Source organism: Nanorana parkeri, unplaced genomic scaffold (assembly GCF_000935625.1).
Source record: "Nanorana parkeri isolate BGI_ZX_2015 unplaced genomic scaffold, ASM93562v1 scaffold90, whole genome shotgun sequence".
NCBI lineage: Eukaryota > Metazoa > Chordata > Amphibia > Anura > Dicroglossidae > Nanorana > Nanorana parkeri.
In genome coordinates this window covers 2,183,743-2,207,382 of record NW_017306358.1, presented here as the reverse complement: position 1 = coordinate 2,207,382, position 23,640 = coordinate 2,183,743, and the positions used below count along the sequence as shown (strand labels likewise).

General features: G+C 44.5%; 1 protein-coding gene across 1 annotated transcript in view; it reads right to left on the bottom strand.

Moving 5' to 3' along the window:
* The window catches only part of LOC108783831 (vesicle transport protein SFT2A-like), a 232,709-nt gene that overhangs the window by 87,438 nt on the left and 121,631 nt on the right, over positions 1–23,640 (bottom strand). The window contains exon 6 of the mRNA XM_018552508.1: positions 15,576–15,634. Coding sequence (XP_018408010.1) covers positions 15,576–15,634 — 59 coding nt within the window. The remainder of the gene's footprint in view (positions 1–15,575; positions 15,635–23,640) is intronic.

Here is a 23,640-nt window from a genome sequence, read left to right as displayed (position 1 = left end):
GATCGGTTGTATGTGAAACAGCCGTTAACGGCTGTAGTAACGAGCGGGTCTTTCCTGCCCTTGCGCGCGCTAGGGGGCGCGCGCGAGCAGGAAAAAAATGCCGCTGATGCGAGTCTGCCGTCCGTCCGTTTTTTCTTAACGGGCGGACGGCAAGAGGTTAAGGATTGACATGCTTGGTATTATGGATGCACCGATACCGATACTAGTATTGGTGCTGATACCAAGTATTTGGGTGAGTACTCGTACTCGCCCAAATGCTCCGATACCTAGCACGAGTACTTCCTGTATCAGGAAGCCGGGCAGCGCATCATTACACACTGCCCGGTTTCCTGATTGGCCAGGAAACGGCTCCATGCTCTCTCGTCACTTGTGATGAGAGAGCATGGAGCCGACTTCACTGCCAATCAGGAAGCCGGGTAGCGTGCAATGACGCGCTGCCCGGCTTCCCGATTGGTCAGGGAGCTAGCAAATCCGGAAGCCGGGCGCCGTGTAATGACGCAGCGCCCGGCATTCTGATTGGCCGGGAAGCCGGCGTCATGCTCCCCCGTCATCTCATGAATCATATTAAGAAAGTGACCTCAGATTTTCGGCTGACAGTCCAGTCTTTAAACACTTTAACAATGAGCCCCTCTTGAACATTTAACGAATTCTGCTGTTTTGCTGATACTCGCTCCATGGCTCGCGCCAACAATCAACCCACGTTCAAAGGCTGTTAAATCGCGTTGTTTACCCATATCTTCAGAAAAAATCACTTCTACTGTCGTGGTAAACAACCTGCTTCCCTATTTGTAATGGTCTGGCACTCTAGCAACTTCAGCGTGAAATTATAGCTAATTAGCCTACAAACGTCAGGTGGTCATAATAAACTGGCCACTCAGTGTATATCCATGTCAGCATGGTCTAGCAACAAGAAAGCAGAAACTTCCAAGAAAAGAAAGAGAAAAAGAAAGGGCTAAAGCAGAAAAAATAGGAGAATGGAGGAGACAGAAAATGTGAACCTCGCAGCTTCACCATCACTCCCCAAAAACCTCAAAAAAGGGAAACCTCTGAAAGAATCTTTACCAATCCCTCTACGGTATAATCAACCTCACAAGTCCTTTCTAATGTCCTCATATGCCACATAAGCTAGGTGTGACTATATCAGGGTGTTGGTACCTCAACCATGGTTCCCAGACACTGAGGACTTTAGGTTGCTTATCAGCCAGAATACTCATTAAGTATTAATTTAACATAACATTTTCCATCCTAGAAATAAACTCCTTATAGGGGATCAGTTGCTTCTTCCAGCTACCAGCTATTGTCAGCTTTGCCATCAGAAAAATAAAGTGGCAAAGTGCTTGTTGATGCTTGTTCAATCGCGGGACACTGGAGTAAAAAAACACATTTAAGATCCCTTTTGATGCGTAAATAAAACTTCAAGGATAACAATTTAAAGATTTTTGACCAAAAAATGGTAGCAAAGGGACACTTCCACCAGATGTGGATCATATCACCTGGGACAGTACACCCACGAAAGGAACATCCAGAAAATGTCACAGTCATGTGTCAAGTAGGAATACTAGCAGAACGGAAAAAATCATAGACTATATTTAAACCATTAGCCGACCACCACCTGAAAGTCAAAGGATCAGTAACTCCTGGTTTAATTAACGGCTGGGTGAATAATGGTAGGAGTGGCAGATATGGGGACAAAAATCCTGCAAGTATTTAATTGAGTTCCTGTCAGGGTTCCACCCTGACTTCACTGGTTTGCAGCATTCTAGCTTGGCTGCCATTTTACCCACCTGTGATTGCTCCTTTGCCTGAGTAGACTCTGAAACATTGCTCACTACTCCCAGGCTCCCTCTTATGGCCAGACAGGAGAGCATCTGAGAGAGTCAGATGGGAGTTTCTGGTCACTGAATGATGATGTCACCCCACTCACTCTATAAACCACTCAGTCCAGTCTGACCTTGCCCTTGCGTGGTCTTACCCACTAGTGCATTCCTGATGCTCTGAGTATTCTGATTCTGTGTATGACCCGATCCTGGCTGATGTTCTCCTCTGGTTCCTGCTCCTGGCTTGTTCCTGACAACGCTGATTTCCTGGTTCCTGCTCCTGGCTTATTCCTGACAACGCTGATCTCTGTGTTCCTGACCTGGCTTGTACGACCACCCGATCCGGCTCCTGACCTTGGCTTGTTCCGGTTTATGATTTTGCTTGCTCCTGTGGACACTGTTCTTAATAAATATTTTAACTAGCACCTATTGCTTGTCTGGTTTTCAATTTGCTCTGACAGTTCCAAACCTTCAAGGCATGTTTCATAAGAGTGTTTTAGGTCTATCACAGAAAGGTAGCCAAGGCAAAGCAGTAAGCGGTATAGGAAAACATGTGAGAATCTCCAACAATGTCCAAAGTGGGATATTATACTTCTGGTGAATGGATATAAGTGGCAAGAGCTGGGATGGTTGGTAATAGAGCAAAATGTTAGGCAAACCAATTCCACTGTCTCTTTTATGTTTATAAAGTGTAGTTTTGGAAACCCTAGATTTTAAAGGGTGCCAAATAAATCGTAGTATACTCAGCTGCAAATAACGTACGGTAAAAGAAGATATCGCCACTGGTAGTGTTCTGAAGAAATAGAGGAGCTTAAGTAGCAATGTCATCTTAATGTCTGCCACTTTTCCAAAACCAGGACAGATGATTCTGCCATAGGATCATCAAATGTCTCAAGGTATGAAAAAGATGAATATAGTTTGCAGCATACAAGGTATCATAGGAAGGTGTGATTTGCACTCCCAGATACTTTAGGGAATTTTTTGCCCAAGAGAATTCATCGTTTTCACATAGGCGTTTTATAGGTGGATTGAGGGAAATTCACATTCAGTGAATTTCCCTCATATTTACTCCAATTAACCATAAGACCAGATATGACAGAAAATTGTTGTAATGGAGTGAGGAGGTTTGGAACAGTGGTATGAGGTTGAGTAAGTGTGAGCATCACATCATCTGCAAATAAGCTGGTTTTATATTCCACACCCGCTAATTTAATACCTTAATGTTGGGGTTGGAGCGTATGAAAAGTGCTAGAGGCTCAATAGCCAGAGCAAAAAGGGCTGGAAATAATGGACATCCCTTAATGGTGCCATGAGCTATAGAGAATGTAGACGATGTACAACCCAAATATTTTACCTGAGCCGTATAAAGAGTGTGCAACCATCTCATCAAATCCCCACCTTCGTAATACATACGTCAGATATTCCGAGAATATTGAGTCAAAGGCCCTTTTGTAGGTCCAAAGAAAGCAAGAAACCTGGAATGCAACTATATTGAATTATATCAATAACATGTACTATTTTCCTAACAATATCACTAGCTTGTCTTCGTGTAATAAACCCTACCTGGTCACCATGTATAAGCGTGGGTAAAAAAGTATTAATACGAGTGGCCAAAATGCTTGTCAGTAATTTGATATCTATGTTTAAAAGGGATATCGGCTTATAACTGCCAGGGTCTAGGGAGTCCTTGTCAGCTTGTCAATGATGGAGAAAGATCTGGGTTTTCTGGAAGATCATAGACTGAATAATAACATGCAATGTCACGCTGCAGTTTCTAAAGCAAGCAAAATAATTTCTTGTATTAAAAGGGGTATAGACTCCCGAGATAGAGACATAATCCTGCACCTGTACAAAGCATTAGTAGGACCTCATCTGGAATATGCAGTTCAGTTTTGGGCACCAGTTCACAAAAAGGATGTTATGGAACTGGAGAAAGTGCAGCGAAGGGTGACTAAACTCATAAGAGGCATGGAGGAGCTCAGCTATGAGGAAAGATTAACTGACCTGAATTTGTTCTCTCTAGAGAAGAGGCGATCAAGGGGGGACAGGATCACCGTGTATAAATACATAAATGGTCCATATAGTGAGCTTGGTGCCAAATTATTCACTTTAAGGTCACTGCAAAGGACAAGGGGGCGTCTGGAGGAAAAGAGGTTTAACCTTTGCATACGGAAAGGATTCCTCACAGTTAGAGCTTTGAAATGTGAAATCAACTCCCACAGGAGCTCAGTTAATATTGAGTTCTTATAGGTATATTAAACATCAGAGATTGTTGATCCAGGGAATATCGGATTGCCTTATGGGATCAGGAAGGAATTTTCCCGTGTTGGAGCAAATTGAACCATGCTTAGTAAGGTTTTTTTGCCTTCCTCTGCATCAAAAGTGGGTAATTGTGGGCATAGCATTCTTAACCTGCTTCCCTATTTGTAATGGTCTGGCACTCTAGCAACTTCAGCGTGAAATTATAGCTAATTAGCCTACAAACGTCAGGTGGTCATAATAAACTGGCCACTCAGTGTATATCCATGTCAGCATGGTCTAGCAACAAGAAAGCAGAAACTTCCAAGAAAAGAAAGAGAAAAAGAAAGGGCTAAAGCAGAAAAAATAGGAGAATGGAGGAGACAGAAAATGTGAACCTCGCAGCTTCACCATCACTCCCCAAAAACCTCAAAAAAGGGAAACCTCTGAAAGAATCTTTACCAATCCCTCTACGGTATAATCAACCTCACAAGTCCTTTCTAATGTCCTCATATGCCACATAAGCTAGGTGTGACTATATCAGGGTGTTGGTACCTCAACCATGGTTCCCAGACACTGAGGACTTTAGGTTGCTTATCAGCCAGAATACTCATTAAGTATTAATTTAACATAACATTTTCCATCCTAGAAATAAACTCCTTATAGGGGATCAGTTGCTTCTTCCAGCTACCAGCTATTGTCAGCTTTGCCATCAGAAAAATAAAGTGGCAAAGTGCTTGTTGATGCTTGTTCAATCGCGGGACACTGGAGTAAAAAAACACATTTAAGATCCCTTTTGATGCGTAAATAAAACTTCAAGGATAACAATTTAAAGATTTTTGACCAAAAAATGGTAGCAAAGGGACACTTCCACCAGATGTGGATCATATCACCTGGGACAGTACACCCACGAAAGGAACATCCAGAAAATGTCACAGTCATGTGTCAAGTAGGAATACTAGCAGAACGGAAAAAATCATAGACTATATTTAAACCATTAGCCGACCACCACCTGAAAGTCAAAGGATCAGTAACTCCTGGTTTAATTAACGGCTGGGTGAATAATGGTAGGAGTGGCAGATATGGGGACAAAAATCCTGCAAGTATTTAATTGAGTTCCTGTCAGGGTTCCACCCTGACTTCACTGGTTTGCAGCATTCTAGCTTGGCTGCCATTTTACCCACCTGTGATTGCTCCTTTGCCTGAGTAGACTCTGAAACATTGCTCACTACTCCCAGGCTCCCTCTTATGGCCAGACAGGAGAGCATCTGAGAGAGTCAGATGGGAGTTTCTGGTCACTGAATGATGATGTCACCCCACTCACTCTATAAACCACTCAGTCCAGTCTGACCTTGCCCTTGCGTGGTCTTACCCACTAGTGCATTCCTGATGCTCTGAGTATTCTGATTCTGTGTATGACCCGATCCTGGCTGATGTTCTCCTCTGGTTCCTGCTCCTGGCTTGTTCCTGACAACGCTGATTTCCTGGTTCCTGCTCCTGGCTTATTCCTGACAACGCTGATCTCTGTGTTCCTGACCTGGCTTGTACGACCACCCGATCCGGCTCCTGACCTTGGCTTGTTCCGGTTTATGATTTTGCTTGCTCCTGTGGACACTGTTCTTAATAAATATTTTAACTAGCACCTATTGCTTGTCTGGTTTTCAATTTGCTCTGACAGTTCCAAACCTTCAAGGCATGTTTCATAAGAGTGTTTTAGGTCTATCACAGAAAGGTAGCCAAGGCAAAGCAGTAAGCGGTATAGGAAAACATGTGAGAATCTCCAACAATGTCCAAAGTGGGATATTATACTTCTGGTGAATGGATATAAGTGGCAAGAGCTGGGATGGTTGGTAATAGAGCAAAATGTTAGGCAAACCAATTCCACTGTCTCTTTTATGTTTATAAAGTGTAGTTTTGGAAACCCTAGATTTTAAAGGGTGCCAAATAAATCGTAGTATACTCAGCTGCAAATAACGTACGGTAAAAGAAGATATCGCCACTGGTAGTGTTCTGAAGAAATAGAGGAGCTTAAGTAGCAATGTCATCTTAATGTCTGCCACTTTTCCAAAACCAGGACAGATGATTCTGCCATAGGATCATCAAATGTCTCAAGGTATGAAAAAGATGAATATAGTTTGCAGCATACAAGGTATCATAGGAAGGTGTGATTTGCACTCCCAGATACTTTAGGGAATTTTTTGCCCAAGAGAATTCATCGTTTTCACATAGGCGTTTTATAGGTGGATTGAGGGAAATTCACATTCAGTGAATTTCCCTCATATTTACTCCAATTAACCATAAGACCAGATATGACAGAAAATTGTTGTAATGGAGTGAGGAGGTTTGGAACAGTGGTATGAGGTTGAGTAAGTGTGAGCATCACATCATCTGCAAATAAGCTGGTTTTATATTCCACACCCGCTAATTTAATACCTTAATGTTGGGGTTGGAGCGTATGAAAAGTGCTAGAGGCTCAATAGCCAGAGCAAAAAGGGCTGGAAATAATGGACATCCCTTAATGGTGCCATGAGCTATAGAGAATGTAGACGATGTACAACCCAAATATTTTACCTGAGCCGTATAAAGAGTGTGCAACCATCTCATCAAATCCCCACCTTCGTAATACATACGTCAGATATTCCGAGAATATTGAGTCAAAGGCCCTTTTGTAGGTCCAAAGAAAGCAAGAAACCTGGAATGCAACTATATTGAATTATATCAATAACATGTACTATTTTCCTAACAATATCACTAGCTTGTCTTCGTGTAATAAACCCTACCTGGTCACCATGTATAAGCGTGGGTAAAAAAGTATTAATACGAGTGGCCAAAATGCTTGTCAGTAATTTGATATCTATGTTTAAAAGGGATATCGGCTTATAACTGCCAGGGTCTAGGGAGTCCTTGTCAGCTTGTCAATGATGGAGAAAGATCTGGGTTTTCTGGAAGATCATAGACTGAATAATAACATGCAATGTCACGCTGCAGTTTCTAAAGCAAGCAAAATAATTTCTTGTATTAAAAGGGGTATAGACTCCCGAGATAGAGACATAATCCTGCACCTGTACAAAGCATTAGTAGGACCTCATCTGGAATATGCAGTTCAGTTTTGGGCACCAGTTCACAAAAAGGATGTTATGGAACTGGAGAAAGTGCAGCGAAGGGTGACTAAACTCATAAGAGGCATGGAGGAGCTCAGCTATGAGGAAAGATTAACTGACCTGAATTTGTTCTCTCTAGAGAAGAGGCGATCAAGGGGGGACAGGATCACCGTGTATAAATACATAAATGGTCCATATAGTGAGCTTGGTGCCAAATTATTCACTTTAAGGTCACTGCAAAGGACAAGGGGGCGTCTGGAGGAAAAGAGGTTTAACCTTTGCATACGGAAAGGATTCCTCACAGTTAGAGCTTTGAAATGTGAAATCAACTCCCACAGGAGCTCAGTTAATATTGAGTTCTTATAGGTATATTAAACATCAGAGATTGTTGATCCAGGGAATATCGGATTGCCTTATGGGATCAGGAAGGAATTTTCCCGTGTTGGAGCAAATTGAACCATGCTTAGTAAGGTTTTTTTGCCTTCCTCTGCATCAAAAGTGGGTAATTGTGGGCATAGCATTCTGTTTAGGCTTTTTTTTTCCCTTTCATATCTCTATAGGTGGAACTCGATGGGCTTATGTCTTTTTTCAACCTGACTAACTATGTAACTATGTAAGGTTTCAGGACCATGGCAATATAGGCTAAGGGTGATGAAGAGTTTGGATCAAGCCCTGTCTTAAGAGACTTATACATGGACATCAATCTGGGTGCCAGCATAGGGGCTAGCTTTTTGTAATACAAGGCCGAAAAGCCATCCGGACCAGGAGCTTTCAAGGGTTTAAGATGCGAAATTGAGGCAAGAACTTCCTCTTCTAGGATATTGGAGTTCAAGAGTTCTAGATCATCCCGAGAAATCCACGGTAGAGTGATAGTAGTAAAAAGTTTGTCAGCAACTGAGTCCCAGAATGGATGTGGGCCTGCATAAAGTGTCTCCAGGTTTTTCCTAAAAATTTCCAAAATCTTAACTGGTGTTGCTGTAATGTTACCCTAAGGATTTCTCAAGCGGATTCGGACCACATGGGTAGGTAATGTGTTCAACCTTCTCGCTAACATGGATCAAGGCTTCTTAGCTCCTGAATAAAATCTATGTTGAGACCATCGCAGACTCCTTTCAGATTGTTGACCTAACAACAAATTCAGTTCAGTTTTTAGAGGACAGCTGAGTAAAAAGCTTTGCCAAATTTGCCCTTCAAAGAGCGATCTAAGTGCAACAACTGTAGTTGCAATGCCGCAATTTGCCGCACACGCTCTCTTTTCCGCCAAGAAGCCAGCTCAATCAGATGTCCCAGCATGGTAATCTTATGGGCCTCCCACAGACTCACTGGTGACTGAACAGAACCCTCATTAGTATCAAAATATTGGCAAGCTCAAAACTCAATGTGAGGCAGATTATCAACAGTAGATAATAGTGAATCATTGAGCTGCCAGTGACTCTGCTGAGGTCTACCTCCCTCCAATCCAAACTGTACCATATTAGGGGCATGGTTTGACCAGGAAATTGCTCTGATTCTTGCTGTAGAGAACGAGGGCAAAAAGCGCTGAGTAGTGAAAATATGATCTATTCTACAAAAAATTTGGTGAGGATTAGAAAAGTGCGTGTAATCCTTGGTAGTAGGATTCAACTCTCTCCACACATCAACTAAACGGATATCATTTTTATCTCTATAGTTTGAACTTATCTCTATAGGTTGAACTCGATGGACATGTGTCTTTTTTTCAACCTGACTAACTATGTAACTATTTTGCATAGTTGACAGCATATGCAGTCAGATGATAAAGGCTGGGTTATAACTGAAGCACCAACCTTTTTAATTCTGTCGTGCTCAGGGTGGATGACCAAGTTGGTGTCTCCCGCTAGGAACAATAGTCCTCTAGCATGGTGCTTAACCACGTGAAATAGATGTAAAAGAAACCGAAGTTGATGGGTGTTAGGAAAAATAAAATATATAAATATTTAAAAAATGTTTGGGACAAGTAGATTGTCGTGAAGGACAAGTAGATTTGGCCCCCACTTTAGCCCTTGGACAAGTAGGTTTTTTAAAAATTTCCACACCCGTTATTACACACAAAGGGGATATTTTTCCTAAGGGCCACCAATACTCCCCGCTTCTTTTCCCAAAAGCTAGCAAAATAAAACTAAGGATAGTTCTGTAGATATCGTGTAGATATTTTGGGCAGGAAGAGGTAGAAAATCTAGTTTCCTGCAGGCAGACTACATCTGCGTGACAAGAGGAGTAATCAGCAAATAGCGGGTGCATTCAATCCCTGTATATTATGGGAAATTAAAGTGAACTTATCAGCCATCATTCAAAATTGTAAAGAGTAAAAATAGCAAGGCATCAACCTCATATCACATAGGAGAAGAAGTTGGGGAGGAACGATAAGAAGGGTAAATATCCATAGGTAGTAGAAGACTGCAAGGTCCACGGAAGAGAAAGTAGGAAATAAAGATGAGCAATATAACCAGAGAAGTGTAAGCAGAACAGGTAAGTACAAAGCAATAATGTACTGTGTATTGGACTGTGCAAATAGACAGGTGGGATAAGAAATGGGGCAGGCATAGCCTATCCTATTTCTCATCATGGTGGGGTGTGTCATCCACCAGACCCCTTGAAAAACAAAACAATCAACCTTATACTCTACTAAAAATAAACTAAAGAAACTTGAGAACCCAATGTTAGCAGTTTCAGATAGGCATGAAAGATCATACCCACATGGAACTGAGTAAGACATTTAAGATTCAGGGAGAAATAGATCTCTTAGCATCATCATACAGACTCTTAAGGCAACTTTATGTAGAAACATGTGTTGATGTCAATTATAAAACTAAAAGGACTTAATTAACCAAGAAAACTTGCACCCTGGCCAGGCAGGGTAGCTTAAACTGGGAGAAGGGCACTGAGATGTCCATATCCAGCAGGAATGGCGCAAAATAAAAAATAGTCAGTCATCTTGGTAAAGATAGTCTTCAATTTGGATCAAGGGGAACCAGTAGATCTCTCAATTGCTGCTTCTTGCTCAAAACGAAATCCCTGTTTACTCTCCAATAGGAGGCTCAATGGGACAGAGAGTTGCAGTTTATGTAAGTTGCGAGGAATTCGACGAGGAAGGAGGTAGTCGTTCCAGATCAACCAGGAGCTTACGAAGTTCCTTAGGAGTGAAGGCAGTGAATGATTTAAAGGGGAATCCCCAGCGATAGGCAATGCCATGGGTGCGTAGAATATCCAGATTATGTCTTCAGTTCCCAGCGGCGTTGTATGGTGGTCGGGGACAAATCTGCAAACATTTGGTAGGAATGACCCTGGAACCGTAGATCTTTCTGTTCCCTAGCAGCAGATAAGATGGTTTCCCTCATTCTGTAGTACGTGAACTTAATAATGATATCCCTGGGAGGGCCATCCGCCCATTTTTGCATCAGGGCTCTATGCATACGATCAAATTCCAATCTCTCAACAGGCACAGAGGGGACCAGTTCCTGGAAGAGTGCTTTAACGGTAGAATTAAGATCCTCTATAGATTTAGGGAGACCCCTGACATGCAGATTTTCCTGCCTGGCCCGATTCTCTAAGTCTTCCAATTTATCCAATGCAGTAGTTAGATTAGCTGTCACAGTGTCCAGTTCCTTTTCATGGGAATTTACTAGTTATGACATGATTCATTTTTCTTTCTAGCAAAATCTGTACGAACACCAATTTCATGGATTTCTTTTGTAAGAGCAGCAGTGAGTTTATCAGTAGCCGCATTAATCTCCGTTTGTAACATTGAGCGAAATCTGACAAATAATGCAGAGTCCCGATCACAAGCAGAAATGTCCCCCTGTGCCAAGGGCAGGCTATCCATAGAGGATGAGTCGAATACCTCAGGAGCAAGTTTCAGTGAAGCCGGCTCTTCTACATCTCCTCGTGCGTCCGCCATCTTGGGACCATGTAGTGTACATGATGGAGTCTGCCGCGGGTCTCTAGTTTTCTTTCCGCTCTGGTGACGCTGCAGAGACACACAAGCAGATGGGCTGACACAGGAATGCTATTTATAGCTAGTGTTCATTCTCTGTGGGTCCGGTGGTGCAGAGCTCTGTCAGTCCGTGGCCATCTTGTCTGGCAGCAAGCCATGCCACCGGTATCAGCTTTTCACTTGAAGACATTGTGCTTCCATTGCTTTGTCCCAAGCCAGTGTACCTTCAGGAAGTTGCCTTACATTCATTAGATGTGGTTAGGTTGTATTTGAATGCCATGTCTTGGTATTGTAGGTCAGATTCAGTGTTCATGGTTATAGAGAGCATCAACTGCTATTACGGTATCTTACTTTGTATCCAGCAAACTATTGTCCACGTGTATGCCAAGAACTACTTCTTTCTGTTTACAGCACATTCCACAAGGGCAGTAAGTGCCTTTCCTCCATCAAACATTAATTTCTCAGGATTGTTATGTGGCCACTTGGTTGACAGTACATTTAATCACAAACTTTACATGGTAGATGTGGCAACATCAGCTGATGTATGTTTTGGAGGCAAAGTTCTGCAGAGGGCCGTCTGACTGGCAGAGGCGGCTCTAGACTTTGCGAGGCCTTAGGTGAAACTTAAAAATTAGGCCCCAGTCATTCCCATAATGGAAAATTGATGGCTCTACGGGGTCTCAGGAGGCTGTGTGGGGTCTCAGGTGACTGTACAGGGTCTTAGGAGGTTGTGCGGGATCTCAGGAAGCTGCGTGGGGTCTCAGGAGGCTGTGCAGGGTCTCAGGTGGTCTGTGTGTAGTCTCAGGAGGCCGTGCAGGGTCTGAGGAGGCTGTACGGGGTCCCAGGAGGCTGTGCGAGGAGGGGGTCTCAGCCGTGCAGGGTCTTAGGACAGCCGTGCAGGGTCTCGTGGGCAGCTGTTTCAGGAAGGAGAAGATGTGCGCCTGGCGCTGTAAATTGGCACTGCAGTTCACAGGAAGGCTGTTGAATTTCCACGCTTTCTGGGGATCTCGGCAGCCTTCCTGTGAACAGTGGCACCTGTTTAAAGCACTGACTCCAGTTTTAAAATGTAAAGCGCCAGTTTTATACACTGTTATGCTAATCCTAATGCTGCGTTTGCACAGCAGTGTTAGGGACTCCTGCAACCTCCGAAGTAAAGTGACAGATTTAGATTCTCATGCTGTCACTTTACATCGGAGGTGACAAAAGTCCTTAACGCTGCTGTACGCAAGCAGCATTAGAAGCCCTGTCACATTCAAGCATGCATTGTAGCCAGGGCCAGACTGGGACAAAAGATAGGCATTTTGCACTAAGCAGCCCAATCACATCACCTTTATAGACCCCACCCCTCACACTCTGGGGGCAGAGCCAAACACGGTAGCACAATTGTGGGGCAGGCCCAGCCACTAGTAAATACAAGTTTACCCACTGCTATTTTGAGCTTGATAAAGAGGTTTGCCTTGAAACGCGTTGCTCCATCAACCTTCCATTTCCTTTCACCTTGTACTTTATCCCTCCAAACACAATATTGTCAAACCGACAGTAATTCTGTCAGTTCTCACAGGATATTCATTGACCAGGTGACCGTAGAGCTCACTGTATGATTCCTCTGTCAGTAACAGCCATCCGCCTTGGATACAGTGCCAACAGCACTACATATCGTCTGACATAACTCTGACAGCCACGGTCACAATCCAGCCGGCCAAAGACACCCTACTCCTTGGGTGCACAATCCCCCTGCACCCCGCACCACATTGTCCGCAGACACAAAGGCCGTTACAGACGGCATTTTAGTCAAAGCAAACACAAGATACCACCGATCCTCCACCAAGGCTGCATGACACCCAGTCCTCACCAGCTTCATGTAAGTAGCCCTTTTCAATGTACAATCCAATTGGCCATGTGTATGCGCTCTTGTTGTTTTCTTTGCTTGTACACTAGTAAATGCAGGAGGGCTGCTACCAACACACAATCCTTGCAACAATTTAGGAAGCTTACTACAGAGAAATCTTGTGATATCACCCGCCATCCTCCGCACCCCAAGCAGTGTAATGGTCAGTGGAGCTCTCGGGTGGCCAGTGTGGACTCCAAAGTGGTCAGTGGAGCTTTAAGGTGGTCAGAGTAGACTCTCAGGTGGTCAGTTGGGCGGGCTCTCTGGTGGTCAGTGTGTAATATGCCAAAAACCGTGACAAATTGGAGCTTTTTAGGATGCATATATCACTATAAAAACTCCATCAATTGTAGTTTACATGGTATTTCAATCACATTTTATCATGTTGTGTACAGTTATATGTATTTTTATGCTAAAACAATAAATATTTAGTTTTTATAGTGATATATGCACCTAAAAAGTCCCAATTTGTCACGGTTTTTATACCAATTTGTCTCTATGATCAGCTGTGTGGTGTTGGGTATGTAGTGGGTTAAATTCTGCAATACAGTGTATAATAGATGTGCTTCATGGATGTGCTTCTTCTAGGATACTTTCCAGCTGCTCCTTAGGGTGTCCCTCATATCCTCCAGCTCCAATTCCAGCAGTGCTGTCTGTTATGGGACACAGACATCTCTCTGCATGGACGCTCAGGAAGACGGTGGTTGGTCGACTCCTCACTCCTGCACACCAGGGGGGTCCTACAGGCACATCATCTGACCTTAGCTGCCTGTCTCAGTGCCTGCAACACAGACTGCAAGGACCCACATCTGCTGCTCCTGGCATTGAAAAGGACACCCCCTCCCCAGTGGCCGATTCACCTCTCGCAGGCTGTAACTTCCCTGCTGAAAACAGCAGAGCAGATCTGCACGGAGCAGGCGACTGAACAGGCTGAAACATAGCGTTGGGCAGGCTAGTGCCTGACACTCTGCATCGGACACAACTGCCGGCCGAGCCGAACACAATCAGGCTGATTGTGTCCGGCCCGGATCGGAGCCGCAGCGCTAAGGTGCCCTGTAATGCATTAGGCAAAATAGGCGGCCGCGAGGCCCTTGTGAGTGCGAGGCCTAAGGCGACCGCCTAATTAGAGAGACGCCTCTGCTGACTGGCCTGTATCACTTTATTTTAAAACCAGTTAGTGTTTTTTCTCTTTTTTTTTTTGCCTGTTCCCTGTGCCACTGCTTCGGGACATCCCAGTAAGTTTTGATTAACAGCAGAGCTGTGTCCTACAATGAACAAAAGAAAAAAATAGGATTGTTGTACTCCTTTTGTAAATCCTTTCCTCTGCATTCACTGGAGTGCACAGAACCTGCCCTCTTTACTTGCTGCTGGTGTGTGTGTGTGTGTGTGTGTGTGTAAATACTGTTTAGTATACACTCGGGGGAATTTATCAAAACTGGAGCAGACAAAATCTGGAGCAGTGCAAATCTGCTCCAAATTTTGTCTGCTCCAGATTTTAGGGTGCAATTTATCTGTTTATTATAAAACATATATTCAGGTATTTTTTTAAAACAAATTACCAAAATGCAGGGCCTATATATGTTGAAAATGGTGAGAAAATAATTCTGGTATGCAAAGCAGTTAAAAGTTATTGTCGAGCAAACTATTACCAAAAGTTAAAAATTCGGTCCAGGGTCAGTTTTAATGACCCCAGGACATGGAAAGATTTAAAATAAAGATTTGTTAGAGCCCCTTTATTCCCTCACAGAAAATACTGTATACAAAAAAACATCAGATGCAGCACTCTCCACTGCCCCAAGCATTGTTCATGTAAAGACTTGTTACGTACCACATTTTGAAGAAATTAGAGTATTTTCCACAAAAATACATACACATCTGTCAAACTGTTACAAATCTGCTAGTAATACAAGTAATGACAGTTTTTATGATCATTGGTGCATTCTAACTATGGTCTTGCTCTCAAAGTCTACCTTAAAAAAGTGCTGTGGTCCAAAAAGGGCAAAAAAACAAAAAAAACAGTAATTATATGGTACAATCACAAAACAAACAAAAAAACAAGAAAATAAGTAGGTAGTTATGTTTTTTAATTTGATGTAAAAGATGAAAATATTTTTGGTGTTCTACCAGTGTTTAAATTACATGTTTATATGTACTTTAGGATAGAGTTTTGCATTATACTGAATTTCAGTACAGTAGCAAAGGTCGCCCCTTCACAGATATCAAGTACAGGACAGCTGTCTAAGAGCACCCAAAATGCAACAGAGCTGAGTGTAAAGCTGGCCACACACGCTTCAAAATTCTCTCATTCAGTCCCTCAGGCTGAATTAGTGAAATTCCTCGATTCCCACCATCCTTGCTGTTTAGGAATCCCTGCTACCAGGTATTGCATTCAGGAGCTGCTGAATACCTAAACAGGACATGCATTTGATTCAATGCAGGCATTGTTAGGTCAAGCAATTTCAGACTTTTGTTGAGTGGGAAGAGGAGTTTGAAATGTAATTATAATTGAAATGTCACTTTGGGTGGACTGAACAAAATTTTTATTAAATAGTAGATATATAAATAAATAAAATACTTGCCATGTCATTGCAAGGAACTGCAAGATGCAGAAGAGAAGTGCCAGTCCTTTCTTTTGCCACTAAAAAGAATTAAGAAAAGAAACATTCAACACAATATTTGGTAGCAAAAACACATGCAAATTAACAATTAGAAATCATATTTTGTTAAGTATTGTTGTAAGGTAGGGAAAAGCAGAATGGATATAACCAAAACTTTACTTTTATGTAATCTGTAGACAAAAATATGAAAAAAAGTTTTCTTTTTGTCAGTTTGAGATTGTTGTTTTAGTGTAAATAAAATAAATTTTATTCTATATTTTCACTGTGACACAAATAATTTTTCTGGTACAAAGCATGGCAAAGTTATTTAGGCTAAAAAAAATTATTTTAGCTTTGTGCATTTTCTTTTAAACAATTGCTGAATGGGGTGTTCACACCCCCTTCCTGTCCAGGCCATTGTTCAGTATTTAGCGCTACAGTACTTTGACTGACATTTATTCCGTCATGTACTGAAATTAATTTTATACCATTTGTTGGGGACAGATAGACCTTTCTTTTGTTGATATTTAATCACCACTGGAGTTTTTATTTGTATACATCTGTGCTTCATCAGCTTCTCTGGGGGTCCCTTGGTGACATTAGGGGTCTTAGCCTGATGTCTCCATAAAGGGGACCTGTCACTGTAATTTATCACATAGGGGACTTCTTTTTTTTTATTATTTCGGTTTATTGGATTTTTCAGGAAACATACAAAAAAAAAAAAAAAAACACAATACAATAACAGGGGGTAGATTATCAGTGCAATCAATATATAACAGTATTTAGTGAGTCAATGCCCCGCGTGTCGGACAGACACTAACAAGGGGGAAGAAAATGACGCGGGGAGGGGGGAAGGATTGGGGGGGAGGACAAGACAGGGTGGGGTAAGGAGGGGTGTTAGTGAACTTGCTCTATGGTTCCTTAGCTGCTATATACATGAAGGTTCAAGGTTTAAGCGTTTTCCGGTTGTGCGCAATCTCACAGTGTATGTTCAGGCTGGGTGTTATCCTGTGCGTATGGCTGTGTAGCCACAAAATAAACATATAAATACAATACAAATGAACAATACGGATAAACCCAGGACCCCCAGACGTGTTATCCTCTCAGGAGTAGGTACATATCAACTTTCACCAGGGCGAGGCTCGTATCCTCGTTGACCATCTGAGATCATACCTCTATGTCGAGCAAGTGAGAATGGTAAGTAACAGAGTCCTGGAAGGCCAACCAGCACGCCCATTTCTTATAGAATGTAGAGTACGAGTCCTTGGAGGTGTATAACAATTCCTCCATCAGTTTGATGTTGTCCACTTTCCGAAACCAGTCCTGCATGGAGGGAACATTGGCAGATCCCCAGCATCTCGGTATGAGAGACTTGGCCGCATTCAACAGGCATGGGACCACGGATTTCCGGTAGGTTCGCAGGGAATCAGTGGTAAGGTGAAACAAAACCACCCAAGGATCTCTCGGAAGCTGCTCACCACTGATATGGTTAATAAGCTGAATCACCTGTGTCCAAAAAGGTATGAGCAACGGGCATTCCCACCAAATATGGGCATAGGAACCTGGATTCGCCTAACGACCGCCAGCAGTGAGGGTCGAGGAGGGGATCAATTGCGTGCATTCTGGTAGGTACAAAGTACCACCTTGATAATAACTTGTAGTTAGTTTCCAACGTGGGGACGTCTATGGAGGAGGTAGTAACCAGTGCCAGTACTTTAGATCTTTCCTCAAGGGTAAGAGTGCGGGAAAAGTCCGTCTCCCACTTGCGTAGGTAGGGCGGGGGTGCAACATGTTCCTCGGTGAGGATGGCTTTATAGAAGTAAGAGAGGCAATGAGTGGGCACCGATTCAGAGCTCAGAATAGATTCCATGAAGGTATATTCTCGGGGCGTTCTTAGAGGTTTTGGAAGGGAATTTATAGAGTGGGACAGCTGGCGGTGTTTCCAGGAATCCAGTGGTACCTTGCCCCACTTGGCCCTCAGAGTTAGCAGTGGTGTTAAAGAGGTGCCCGTCAACACTTCACCCAATTTAAGCGTGGAAGAATCTGACCATTGCGCGAAGGATCTGTCCACTCTCCCTGGGGGGAGAGCCCTGCAAAGGCATAAGGCCAGAGTTGTGTGGCCAACGGAACCTGCGGTGTAGGCGATCCCAAGAGCGCAACGTTGAGGAAGTGAGGGGTAACATAGTAGAGGCAAATGGCCTCCATTCAGGGGGCAACCATATCGCCTCCCCCAGAGGGGCCCCACAAGCCGCAGTCTCCAGGGACACCCAACTCTTACCCGCGCCCCCATAGACCCAGTCCACCACTCTTACCATCTGGGCCGCTACGTGGTAGACCCGGAAGTCTGGGAGGGCCAGCCCCCCGTTCCGCCTGGTCCTAACCATCATCTTGCCCGCGATCCTGGGGGCGCGGTTCTGCCAGATGTAGGTAGACATGATTCTGGCGAGGGTCCTGAAGTACGCACCTGGTAGTTCTATGGGGAGCATTTGGAACAGGAACAGGACTTTAGGGAGAATCATCATCATCTTTACAGCGTTTATCCTCCCACCCAAGGCAGTGTACGTAAGGAAAAGGAGGTCAGATCTGTTTTTACTAAGTTCAGTAAAAGGTATAAAGTTACTACGGTAGAGGTCTGAGAGTTTACGTGTCAAGTGGATGCCCAAGTATCGCATGGAATAGGGGGGGGGCCATTGGAAGGAAAAATGGGGGAGGAGGGCCCGAACGTCCTCCTCCGGCACGTTCAGATTAAGGATTTCAGATTTACTCATGTTAATTTTGAAGTTTGAGAGGGAGCCATATTGGTCTAATGAAGCTAATATTTGTGGGAGAGATATACGTGGGTTACGGACATAGAACAGGACATCGTCCGCGTACGCCGCTAATTTGAATTCGCCCGCTGGGGTTGGGATACCCTGGATGTCGGGGTTCTGTCTTATGGTGGCTAACAGGGGCTCTAATGAGATGGCGAACAATAAGGGGGATAGGTGACACCCCTGTCGAATACCGTTGTGGAGGGTGAATGATGCGGATAGGGAGCCGTTGATACGGATTCGTCCCGTGGGATTGGCGTAGAGTGCCGATAGCCACTACAGCATCCGGACCCCCAGACCAAGGTGGGACATTGGGATGAGGGGGAGAAACGCCATTCTGGCGGTCGGTCGGCCCAATCAGGCAATTCCGGCATGGAGATCTCCAGCTTGGTGCAAAAATCTGCCAGCTCCTCAGGGAAGCGCAGTATCGCTGATTTACCCTCCCGGGTAGCTATGAGGCAGGCGGGGAACCCCCATCGGTATGGGATATGGGCACCCTTCAGCAACTTCAAGAGGGGTCTGAGATGGCGCCTGCGAGCAAGGGTCTCCGGAGAGAGGTCAGGGAAGAGTTGAATCCTCGCCTCATCGAAGTCCACTTCCGAGGAGGATTTTAGGTGTGTGAAGATCAGGGCAGTAGTGGAGCCGCACTATGACGTCTCGGGGCAGTTCTCCCGCCATTGCTCTGGGCCGCAGGGCCCTGTGTGCCCGGTCAAACAGGAGAGTAGAGGTAGGGGGTCGACCCAGTATGGAATTGAGGATGCCCCTGACAGTGTCCGCGAGGTCTGCGTCACCCCTGGCTTCAGGCAGGCCTCGGAGACGGAGGTTGTTCCTGCGGTTTCTGTTCTCCTGGTCCTCGATTTTGTACAACGCTTGGCGGGTGTGGAGCCAGGATAGCTTACCCTGATTCTTGAGCTCTCGGATCGCTTGTGCGTGTTCGTCTAGGCGGTCTTCCGCAGCCTCCACGCGGTGCAGCGTGTGCGAGAGTTCGGACCTGAGCGCAGTCAGGTCCGACTTAATAGAGGTCTCCAGGCGGAGAAACATCGCCGACAGCTCCCTAATTTCGGAGCCGTCATCCGAGCCCTCCGCCTCCGACTGGGCCGAGGTATCGTCCCTCTCAGGCCGCTGATGGTGAGTAGAGGCCTTCGCAGGCCGCGCTGGCGAAAGGGTTGGAGGCGCGTGCAGGGCCCCGCGATCATCCGGCGGGGATTCCGCTGCCCATAGGCGCTTGAGTGAGCCCGCATTCGGTCTCTTGGCTGAGGCCGACTTTTGGCCTCTTTTCCCCCCTATGAGGATAGTAAGGGAGTCCTGCGAAGTGTCCTTGTGTCACGAGCAACTCGGGGATGGAGCGGGAGCTTCAGTTAAACACGTCCAGCCGCTGCCATAGGTAAGCCACGCCCCCCATAGGGTACTTCTTAACAATAAAGTTAAGTAAAAAAAAAAAATTGCTCACAAAATAAATGAAATTTAAACACACACACAAAAAAACCCCCACAAATTTTTTTTAAAGCCCCCCCCCACATAGATGCGCACAAATGCGTTAGGTGCACCTACACGCAAAAACAACGATTGCTCCAATTATGCCGCACATGTTACATATAACTGCGAACGTCGGAGTGAGAGCAATAATTATCGGGACATTAATCACTGATAACACTAAACTGATGAGCGGTAAAATCTTTTAAAGCCAATTTTGGTCATGGTCGTTTTTTTGCGATTTTGCGGGCGCGCACAATTTTAAGGCTTGACATGTTTGGTGTCTATTTACCCGACGTGACCTCGTCTTTTATATTTTACCAAAATATTGGGTACAAATAAATGTTTCCTAAAATAATAAAGATAAAAACGTTTGTTTTTTTAAAAATATTCTGTACTTTTTTTCTTATATAGTAAAAAATAAAAATCCCAGTGGTAATTAAATACCACCAAAAGAAAGCTCTATCTGTCCCCAAAAATGGTATAAAATTAATTTCAGTACAGCATTGCATGACGGAATAAATGTCAAAGTACTGCAGCACTGAATACTGAAAATGGCATGGACAGGAAGGGGGTGTAAACACCCCGGTCAGCAAGTGGTTAAAAGATTTTAATGCTCATGAGTTTAGTATTATCAGTGATTGATGGCCCTAGAATATTTGCTCTCACTGTGACGTTCACGGCGACATGTAACATGTGCTGCGTAATTGGCGCAATCGTTGTTTTTGTGTACGCATTTTTGTGCATCTATGTGGGGGTGGGGGACTTAAGCATTTTTGTGGAGGGTTTTGTGTGTAAATTTTATTTATTTTGTGACCAATTTAAAAAAAAAAAACTTTTTTACACTTAACTTTATTGTTATCACATATGGGAATAAGAATCCCCCTATGTGATATCAAATTACAGTGACATGTCCCCTTTATGGAGACATCGGGGGTCTCTAAGACCCCTAATGTCACCTAGGAACCCCCAAAGAAGCTGATGAAGCACAGATCTTCTCTCCGGTTTCTGTACTGGAGAGTGACAGAGAAATGCGGAAGTGATGTAGTAAACATCACTTCCTGCATTCATAGACCAAGGAGGAGAGCGGAGGGAGATCGTGTACTGAGCTCCCTCCGTTCTCAGTGCATGGAGCCACATCGCCCATCCCGGATCGGACGCCCGGGATCGCGGGGGCGGTGACGACGAGGAGAGGTAAGGAGAGGGGCGCACAGAGACATGCAGCATACAAGCGTTCGGGCGTCTTTACAGACGCCGGACCACTTGTATGTAAACGGCCATCACTGGCTGTTTAAAATTCTGGCGGTTTCCAACTCGTGCGCGCAGACGTCTAAAGACACCCACCCGCATCCAGAAGACTCCCGTCCAGCCGTTTCTGAACGTTCCGCGGATGGGAGGTGGTTAATGTAGCACTGAAGAAAAAAATAAAAAATAAAAAGATCAGCAGAAAAATAATAGCTAAGTGGAGAAGGGTGGAAGGCATTCATTAGGGTTAGCTAAGAGTTAATTGTAGGGATGCACCAAATTAAATTTTTGGACCCAAACTGAAAATAAAAAAATTGTTAGGCCGAAAGTAACTTTTTTTCCCCAACCTTTTTAATTAAAAAAAAATAATTTTAATATACTATGTCGTCAGTTATTTACAAACACTCCGCGATCAGTCCTGATCGCGAAGGGCATATAATCCGCCCTCCATCCTGACTCCTTTGCTCTCCATCCTGACTCGCTGTCACAGGATGCTCTTCCCCACAAAGCTCCGATCGGCATCATAAACTGTCTCCATACCGCACCGCTCGGCCTCCTGAATGATTCTCCCCTGCCTGCTGGACACCGGTTTGTGTCCCTGGGATTCGCACTGCCTCTGCCGACACAGGCGGGGTAAACAGCAGGCATCAGAGGGAACACAGACCAGTGCCCAGCGGGGAGGAGAGAAGCCTAGAGATGCACTGAATTTTCTGCGGCATTTTGCACAAAGTACTATTTTCAGCCAAAATGTTTAGGCGGCTGAAATTTCGGTGCATCACTAGTTGATAGGAATACATTTTATTTTAAATAGAAAATAGAAATCCATTGTAAGGTTTACTTAACTGATGTCATATACATATCAAAGCCCCCCCCAGACAAGCACAATAGTTAGGCACACAAAACAAACCAGGAACTAAACACAAAAAAGTTGGTTAGGTAACAAGTATGTTCCAGGAAGAGGCAAACAGACACCCCATTAAGTAGCCACCGAAAGGGTGCAGACAGGACACCATGATGATAGAGTCGAAGTTGTTACTCAATGTGTTTGTTACGAGTTGAAGGATCAAGCTGAAAGGAATTTCTGTCATCCGGATAGTTCCATATTCACCATGGAGGGCCTGGTACTGAGATATGGTCCGCCTAGACACAGATGTTTCCTGGCAACTTCCCCTACAGCTAAGCTTTTTATCTCAAGCGCCAATTCTCAATCTGTCATCTTGATCACGTTTAATTGTTATGTTTTGAGCCCATGTGATCACTCCCATTAGTGAAGCGCTGGTAAAGTGTCTTTAACAGATGTCCACGAAGGTTGGCAAGTATTACCCCAACTTAAGAGTAGGTGCAAGCAGAACTTCATGCCAGCGGACTTGAAAGTCTTTGTATTCCAGGATTTTAGGAAGTCCCCTTGTAAATAGAAGTTTGTCTGTGCACACTAAAGGAAGGCATGTCTTTCCACAGGGTAGACGTGGCCTTGGTGGAGGTGGGTACTCTTTAGTGATGAGCCGAACACACACGAGTTCGGTTCGAACTTTAGAACTTGGAAAAAGTTGAGTCGCCCCGGGAAAAGCACCTTGTCCCCGTGACGATGGGGACAAGAGCCTCTTCCCCACAAGCCCTGGGGCGTTGGTTGTGGGGGTGCGGGTTATTCACATCAAGGTACCCCTTTAATAAAGGGGCATTCAGATGTGCCTCCCCCCTTGTGAATGAGTAAGGGGTACTTGTACCTCTACCCATTCACTAAAGGGTTAAAATAACTTGTAAATAAACACTAGACTTTTGAAAAAATCCTCCATGTTCCCAGAACTTACTCACAATGTCATGTTCACAGTGACGTCATGGCTCGCTCCGCCCATATGTTTAATTTCGAACAGGAATGTAATTTTGCGGCAGGTTTCCGTCGGGTTCGGAAGGTCGTCGTACGGTGGGACTTTTTTTTTATTGTGGTGGGTCAGCGGGCGTCGTGCATCGTGATTGACGCTGGATTACATCGATGGAGCCATTTTTATTTATTTTTTAAATTAAGGAATAGTCAAACATTGGTTCTTTGTTTTTTAATTAAATGATTTTATCAAAAGTCTGGACTTTTTAATAACTATTTTATTTAACCCTTTAGTGAATGGGTAGGAGTACAAGTACCCCTTACTCATTCACAAGGGGGGGCGGCATCTGGGTGCCCCTTAATTAAAGGGGTACCCCAATGCAAATAGGCCCCGTTGCCCGCAGACCCCCACAACCACCGGGTCAGGGTTGTGGGGAAGAGGCCCTTGTCCCCATCGGCATGGGGACACCCTCCCAATGCCGAGGGCACGTGGCCTGGTAAGGCGCAGGGAGGGGGTGGGCGCTCGATCGCCCCCTCGCTTTCCTGACCTGCGGGGCCAGTGCTCGGATCAATGGTCTGGTAGGAATGTTGGGAGGGACCCCATGTTTTCCCATTTTTTGGGGCTGAGGTTCCCCCTTAAAATTCCTACCAGACCTAAAGGGCCTGGTATGGATTTTGGGAGAACCCCACGCACTTTTTT